Raw genomic sequence first — 8,814 nt, forward strand, 5'->3', positions numbered from 1 at the left:
ATTTGGGAGTTCGATTCCTGCCGTGACACGGACATTTTTTTTTCATTTACCTGGTTAATGCTTTCGATGTTGGCTCTTGTTAACGCTCACACGTTAAAATTACCCATGTATGTAGTCACTGGTCCGGGGTTGATATAAAGTGTCAATCTCCTTTGGCAAACACTTGCCCACGGGTATGTGCCAAACGTCTGGCGGAAAAGCTTCGACGACGTATGCGGTTAGATGACGACATACTTATTTCGTGGCGAGCGAGTCATATTCAGCGAACTACCTACCCTCCCGTGCTAATTTTGGTTGGCCCCAAGAGAAGGGTATGATCACGAGCGCACCCAGACGTAGGTAGCTAAGTAGATTGACAGCTATATAGATGTGTAGTTATATGGACATCAAAAGTGCTTGCAGTAAGCAAAGAAATGTTTCGCCCTTAAGAAGAGAAGAGGTACTCAATATGGCTAAATGTGAGGGATGTATTTTTCTCCCATGCTATCCCTCCCTACTTAGCTTCTTGCGCTTTCATAGGGACCAGAGAAGAGTGAATGCAGTAGCTCCGTACGACAAATGTTTGTAACTTCGCTGGTACTGAATGGATTCTGAAAATTTTTGCGGCTGTGTATTTGTAAGACAATACACTCTTTTTGTGAGTCCGTTACATGGCAACCTAAAAAAGTGCCGCTGGGCTCCTCTAAGTAGAAATAAGTATAACTGGGCAAAACCATCGTTACCCCTTTGGTCCTCAATTGACTTAGGGCAGGTGGTATATCACTCTTTCATGTATAGTTGTTCATTCTGCCTGCACAATGCTCAAAACACCTTATGCTACAGTTAGCAACAGTTTTTATAATACGACACTAAGTAATACGGTGAATCTCCAGGTTTTGTGCAAAAAAGAATGCGTTCAACTAAAGGCTATTTTTCATACTTCAGGTTACAATGCGCAAAAGAAAACGATATTTAATTACTGTTAATTTATTTTTATGCAGTATACACCAGGAGAGTCGGATGGCTTGGACAGCAGTGGTGGAAGCACCAGATCGCCGTGGGGAATCATCGCATTCTTCTTACTAGGCATTATCGCCATGGCTGCAGTTTGCATTGGAATAATTTACGTGCGTTCGATCACCTTGCGCTCTTCTTACCCGACACAAGAGCCTTGCACGTCGTAGCAGCCAGCGCAAAAGTGAAAGAAGACAACGATAGAAATGACTGTTTTAGCTTAGTATCTACTAATTTCTTGCCCTGATTATGACTGTCATTCTATATGCTCATTAAAAAGCACCTAGTTACCTTTCGTTCACAATACGAAATTGAGTGCTCCGCTTCAAAATCACGGCTTTGCACTGAAAATCTCCTTATAGAGCAACATTTGCTGACACGTACCTAAAGAGCGTGCTCAGCGATATCGGCCTGCTTGGTATGCAAAGTTTGGGTGTGTTTACCTGATTTATTGAAGTGACCATGGCACTCAAGGTTGAAAGTGAAAGCTTGCGCGACGCTGGGCTGCACACGTTTCTCTAGAAGCTGCGAAGACAATTGATTAATGTCGAAAAAGTAGCTTTTCGCTTCCAAATAATTATTGTACTTAGAAGCACTATACTACTATGGGACACTCTTTTAGTTTTGCACAAAAGAGAATTTGTTCGTGTTTGAAGTATATAACTAATTATAAATAAATTGCACCTAATTATTGTTAGGATCACTAGTCAAATTAGAAACGCAAAATTCACGTCACTGCTAGTTCTGCTGAATAGCAATGACAAAATGGCATAAACTGCCGCTGATAACTCTAAACTTACATAAAATGCATTCAAAGGAGCACAAAAATATTATAAAGAACTGTACTACCAAGTATGGCACAGGTTTTTAGCGGATGGCCATGCACATTCGCTGCTAGAAAGTTCTCCATCCCAAGGAATATTTTTTAGGCAGCCGTAGAGCACCCAGGGCTACGTCTAACAATAACCGCAAGCTGTACAATTAACTGTTAGTGACAGATTATGTTTGAATATTGTGATCATACATATGCGCTCACCGAAAGATACAGGAGGTGTGATTTACGAGATTTCTCATATAAAGAACAAGTTTTCTTCCAGGGGATAGAAAAATGTCATTCCATTTTGTGTAATAAACAACAGAAGTGAGTGCGGTAAAGTTTGATGTGATAATTTTGGGCAAATCGAAGAATATATACTAGAAATACAAATCTGCTTCCAGTCAAAGCTACACAAAATGGGCACCGAGTATCTGTTCTGGACTAGTTGTGTGGACTTCAGTTATTATTAGCAGTATTGTGACAATTACACTGCAGCCAAGGATGCTTGCTTCGTACGGGGGGGAGGATCGTAGCAAGGCTTTGTACGCTCCAAAAAGGAAGAGGGTTGATGATAAATATGAATATAGGAAGGCCCACGAATTCGTAGTTGTAAACAGATATCGGTAGAGTGGCAGCTACAGTCTGAGATCAAGGGAAACATGAGAACGTAGTAGGTTACTACTCTGGTGTCCACATAAATTATACAGCTCTTCACCGTCGCGTTGCATTACACTCACTGCAGAAGTGGAACACGCAATCGAGAAGATTTCTTCACCTGAAGAAGACTATTCTCCACATGCAGGTGAATATGTTTTCTTTTACATATATTGCCTAAACAAGGGTTTCAAAAAAAAACTTGTGCAGTCTTCTGAATAAGTACGTCTGCCCAAGAGTCATAAAAATACACAACACATCAACAAGCGATATTAATTTAGTTCAGTTCACTAACGAAACTTCCATCCTAAATCAGGACCTCAGGGGCAAAAGTTAAAAAAATATTGAGAGTGTTAGTACAATTAGTCCTTTTTGTGTTTATATGTTTGCATTTCATTGAGGAAAACATACATTTCAAATGTCGGTCCACCTAAACAAAATACGTCTCTTTACAGTAAACACCACATTTTCGACATTTAGGTAATGACTCAAGTTTTCATACAGCGTAAAACCAGAAGGATGTTCGCGAACGGCTTTCGAGCCAAAACAAGCTTGACAATTTCGGCCAACGTTCTTTAGGGACAACAAAGCATTCAGCTTCTTTCATGCATTGGTTATGTGGAATATGGCACGCAAGCAACGAGAAGATGGTTGATATATCGGTCGTTGTTCTGCATGCCATTTATTTTTTTGTCTATTCCCTTAGAATACACGCTTCTCTAGGGTATTCAGGTTCAACTTACAACCTTTTGTACTTGCAAGACTTTAACGAATAAGTGAATATTCTCAAAAACGCAAACAAATTGAAAGCGACCAGGTATTCATAAAAAAACGACTACTCTCGGCAAATGCTCCGTAAAAGAAAGTTGCTGCAGAAAAGTGCCAAAGCAGATAAAGACAGTGGTAGAAACGTGTACCTCCTCAACGCGTAACCTCACATTGACAATGATGCGTACATTTTGGATGATGCGAAAAACACGCGTGTCAAAATTTATTCCTTTGTTCGCTCCAAAGTTAGTACATTTCTTACTCGTGCAAGTAGGATTTTTTTATTCGACCACCTTGCCTAATTTTATAAAAGTAATCCTTCGATGATTCGGCGTCTACTAAATGCGAGAGGGCGGGATGACAGTATTAGCATAAAAATGGGAATCAAACTATAATAGATAAACAGCTGATTGCGAATAAATTCAAATGTTTCTTTCAATCTGTTTATTCGAATTCAGTGTCTTGTAATGGCATTGGAGAGATAAGTAATGCAACCGGACTGAATTCTGACATTATCAGTTATGAAGAAATAGTTGCAATGTTACTTATTCTTAAATTGAAAACCTCTGTAGGCCCTGATAAGATTCCAAAAATATTTTTATATCGGTATGCCAAATGCACAGCTAAATTTCTAGTTCCATATTCCATCTTTCCTTTTCTGAAGGTGTTGTCCCCGCCAAGTGGCGTATTGCTCGCACAGTTCCTGTTTTTAAAGCTGGCGATCGAGCCATCGTTACTAACAATCGCCGTATTTTTCTTCTCAATTCATGCTGCAAACTCATGGAGCATATTACTTCCAACTATCTGGTCAACTTTTTAGATTCCCGCAATATTTTAACACCCTTCCAGCACGGTTTCCGTAGGGGCCTATCTACTACCACTCAAGTCATTTCTATTGTGCATACCTTTTTTCAGTTCTCGACAAGTCCGGCCAAGTTGACGCAGCATTCTTATTTTTCACTAACTTCTCTGTAAGCTATATGCTTAGCCACTATGATATATTTGTTGTATGTGCTCTGAAATGATTTGTTCCAGTAGTGAAGGTTCTTTTTCTTATGTTTCTCTTATGCAAATTTCTGTTTTATATGAGTCAACTCCACTCCTCTAATAGCCCGCAAAGGGCTGGCAGTATCAATAAATGAATGAATGAAATGAATGAATGCACTCTTAGATCTAAGCAAATCATTCGACAGGGTCTCGCCTTCAGGTCTTTTCTTTAAATTTAATACACTCCTGTCCCGCATCTTATAATGAAGTGGATTGCCTCATATCTTGAACATAGAAAACAATTTGTTGATGTCGGTGGTCACGTTTCAGATCTTGGATCAGTTAACTCCGGAGTGCCTCAGGAAAGTGTCCTGCGGCCTTAAATATTTGTGGTATATATAAACGACATAACCTCTTGTGTGCACGAAATCGTTAGTAATTGTTTATTTGCGGACGACTGTCTTCTGTACGGAGCTGTCAAATCAACTAATGACCAATTTACCCTCAACGACAGCATGAATACATTATCTAACTGGTGCGACATTTAGGGAATGAAGCTAAACCAAACTAAAACAGTGTACATGCGTATAACTGATAGAAAATGTCCTCTTATGTTCAATTACTCTGTAAAGGGAGTCGAACTTTCTCAGACCAATAGCTTTAATTATCTCGGCTTAGCATTTACAAATAATCTGGCCCGGTCAATGCATATAGACAAGATCTGTGCATCAATTCAGCATTAGCTCGGCCTCTTACGACACAATCTAAAAAAATCCCCATTCCATGTTAAACTTGCTCCATATAACACGCTAATCAGGCCTCGTATCGAATACGCGTGTATCGTTTGGGACCCGTACACTAAAAAAGACATTAACAAACTTGAAAAATTGAGAGGCTGGCTGTACGGTTCATATATAATCATTAGCGCCGACATGACTCGCCTACCTCTTTACTGCGAAGAAACAACATCATGAACTTACAGAGCCGCCGAAAAATAACAAGACTAAAATTTCTTTATCAGCTTTGGAACCGTACACTAGCACTCGACCCCGCTCCTTATCTATACCTTTTGTCCCATAGACCCACCAGGAACTTTAACCCTTGTAAATTCAACTCGATTTTTGCATGTACAAACCATTTCAAACATTCCTTTTTTCCACGCACCATAAAGGAAGGGGAGGGGGAATAAATGAGGAAGGACAGGGAGGTTAGCCAGTTCTCAGACCGGCTGGCTACCATGTACTAGGGAAGGGGTTAGGGGGTATAAAGGATGAGAGAAAAGAGACGAGAGAGAGAAGGTCATCAGACGATCCACGACGCTGCTTACAGTCTGTCTCTAAGACCACTTCCCCGCAGAAAGCGCAACAACGCTCTCAATGCCTTGCGTGCAGAGGATGGTCTCGGCCAGTGTCCTAATACCCTTTCTTCCGACAATTGGCGATTGTCTATTCTATCTAAAGCTTTTGACAGTTCTTTTCTTGGCACGCTGAAGCGGGGACACTCGCAGAGAAGATGGGAGAAAGTCTCTGCGCAGCCACAGTTGTCACATGTCGGGCTTCTGGCCATTCCGATTCGAAACGAATAAGCATTCGTAAAGGCCACCCCAATCAACAGACGGCACAAAAGTGTCTCCTCTGTTCTGGTTATTCCTGATGGAAGACAGGACCTGTAGGTGTGGGTCCAAATTATGAAGGCGGACGTTGGTGAATGCCGGTGAATTCCACTGAGCGAGTGTCAGTTCTCGTGCAAGTGATCGAAGCCTTGCAGCGGCGTCCGTTCTTGATAATGGTATAGCTACACAAGGGGCATCATCATGAGCAGTTCGGGCTGCTTCATCTGCACGGTCGTTTCCATCAATGCTGCAGTGGCCTGGTATCCATTGATACACTATGTCATGTTGTTTCTCTATAGCCCGGTGATGAAGCAGTCGTATTTCAGCCATTAGCTGTTCGTTTCGTCCATGACGATATGGTGAGGCAATTCCTTGGAGAGCTGCTTTGGAGTCGGAGAATATTGACCATGTCTGTTGCGGTTCTTCAACTAGGAACTCCAGAGCGGCACGAATGGCGGCGAGTTCTGCCGCCGTGAATGATGTCAGATGCGAGGTCCTGAACTTTATCGTGATGGATTTCTCCGGAATTACCACTGTGCCTGTTGAACTTGTTGAAGTGACCGAGCCATCCGTGTAAATGTGAATGCGTCCACTGTGTTTCTCATGCAGAAACAGTATTGTTGTTTGTTTTAGGGCCAAATTTGACAAATTCTTCTTCTTTTGCATTCCGGGGATGGTTATCAGGGCTTCCAGTGGATGTAGACACCACAATGGTAACGACGGTCTTGCTGCGTGAGTGAAATTTGTGGGAATCACCGTGCGATGTGGGGCAATATTAGAGCAGAACGCAGAGCATGGCCTGGAAGTTGGAAGGGAGGCGAGGTGATGCAATTTAACCGGGTGGCATGTCTTATGTGCGTTTTTAAAGCATCGACACGAATGTAGGTTGCGATAGGGTGTTCATGAGCGATTGCGACAGTCGCTGCTGAGGATGCGCATCTCGGCAGCCCGAGGCATATTCTCAGTGCTTGAGCTTGTTATGACTGGAGGACGTGTACGTTTGTTATGCGGGCCTTGCCAAGCACAGGTAGGCTGTAGCGCATGAAGCCAAGAAAAAGTGCATTATACAGCTGAAGGATGGCTCGTACCGATGCACCCCATGATTTTCCCGCAAGAAACTTTAGGACGTGGGTGATCATGGTCAGTTTCTTCTTCATGTAAGCGATATGAGGGCTCCAAGACAAATCACGATCTATTATTACTCCCAGGAAACGGTGAGTCTTTTGATAGCTGATTGTGTGTCCATTAATTCTGATGCGGTATGGCGTCATTGTCTTGTGCGTAAACGCAACTAGTGAGCATTTCTCATATGACAGCTCCAGTCCTCGTCCTTGAAGGTAGTTTGACGTCAGTGTAGCCGCTGTCTGAAGCCTGGCTCGTACGTGTAGACGCGTGACCCCTGATGCCCAGATGCAGATGTCGTCCGCGTATATCGACAGATGTACGGAGTGTGGCAGGACGTCAACGAGGCCAATGAGCGCAAGGTTGAAAAGTATGGGGCTTAGGACCCCACCTTGAGGTACGCCGCGATAAGTATGATGTTGCCTTGCTGCACCATCTTCTGTCTGAACGAAGACGGTTCTGTCCTTCACATAGATGTAGATCCATTTGTAAACGCGGCCTCCCAATCCAATGCTGCCCAAGGCGTCCAGGATGGTTTCATGTAATACATTGTCGTATGCAGCCTTAATATCCAAGAAAAGTGCCGCTGATAATCTCTTTAGGCTCTTCTGCTGTTGTACAGACGCGACAAGATCAACAACATTGTCTATGGAAGACCGTCCACGTCGAAAGCCAGTCAAAGTATCGGGGTATATATTGTTATGTTCCAAGTACCACTCCAGGCGAGTCAGCACCATTCTCTCCATCACCTTTCCAAAACAGCTGGCAAGCGCGATGGCGCGATAGGAGGCCATGTCCAGAGGTGATTTGCCTGGTTTGAGCAGGGGCACAAGGCGGCTGCACTTCCACGAAGAAGGAACCGAACCGTTGCTCCACGAGTCATTAAATACAGCTAGAAGAGCACGCCGAGCTGTTCGTCCTAAGTTAGCAAGGGCCATGTAAGTGACTCCATCGGGTCCAGGCGATGACGAGCGCTTGCATGCTGCCAGTGCTGCCTGAAGCTCCTCTAGAGAAAACATATTGTCCTTCCGAGTGTCTCTGGACACCGGCGCGTTTCGTAGGTTACTCATGTTGATCCCGGACCCCTTGTTTGCAACCCTGGCACACAAGTCTTCCGCTACCTCGATTTCACGCCGGCCTTGGTGGAGAGCAAGGCACTTGAACGGACAATTCTGTTGTGGCAATGTTCGTAGGCCGCGGATTCTCCATATTTGCGAAAGAGGTTTGTTGGGATCGAGCGACTCGCATAGTGACTTCCATCGTTGCGACTGTAGTGCATTGATTCGACGTTGAATCTTCTTTTGTAGACGTCTCGCTTCCCTCAAGTCGTAGATGGATTTCGTGCGCCTATAACGTCGTTCAGCGCGACGACGGATTGCGCGAAGTCGCTCCAATTCCGCCTCATATTTGCAAAAATCTGGCAAAGGTCCACAATTAATCGTTGCCTCTTGAATAGCGGCCTCCATTATACCTTCTAGGCTTTTAAGAGAACCTTCTTGGTTTCTCTCGCATTGCTTCTCTGTGGATGATCTGTACTTTGACCAGTCTATCCGTGAAGTGGGCGCGATTTGCGACTTGCTTAGCCCCTTGATTTTTATATAGGTGGGGATGTGGTCACTGCCATGCGTTTCATTGTCCGCAAACCACTGCACCTTGGTGTTCAGGCTACTTGACACAAAAGTTAGGTCGAGACAGCTACTATATGTCAGACCCCGTAAAAACGTGGGAGCGCCATCATTTAAACAATATAGTTGGTGGTCAGATGCAAAGGAGGACACATCTCTTCCCCGACGGTCCATCTTCTCGCTTCCCCACAGGGGGTGATGAGCGTTAAAATCACCGGTAATAATGCATGGCCCAG

At 43.7% G+C, this 8,814-nt stretch overlaps 1 protein-coding gene across 2 annotated transcripts in view; it reads left to right on the top strand.

Annotated features, from left to right (window-relative positions):
• LOC119169402 (scoloptoxin SSD43) overlaps positions 1-1,304 on the top strand; it is a 53,981-nt gene extending 52,677 nt beyond the window's left edge. For both annotated transcript variants that reach the window (XM_037420490.2, XM_075886894.1), the window contains one exon: positions 981-1,304. In XM_037420490.2, the coding sequence (XP_037276387.2) occupies positions 981-1,163 (183 nt within the window). In that variant the 3' untranslated portion in view covers positions 1,164-1,304. The remainder of the gene's footprint in view (positions 1-980) is intronic.
• The last annotated feature ends 7,510 nt before the right edge of the window (positions 1,305-8,814 follow it).

Source organism: Rhipicephalus microplus, chromosome 2, assembly GCF_043290135.1.
Source record: "Rhipicephalus microplus isolate Deutch F79 chromosome 2, USDA_Rmic, whole genome shotgun sequence".
In the NCBI taxonomy this organism is placed as follows: domain Eukaryota; kingdom Metazoa; phylum Arthropoda; class Arachnida; order Ixodida; family Ixodidae; genus Rhipicephalus; species Rhipicephalus microplus.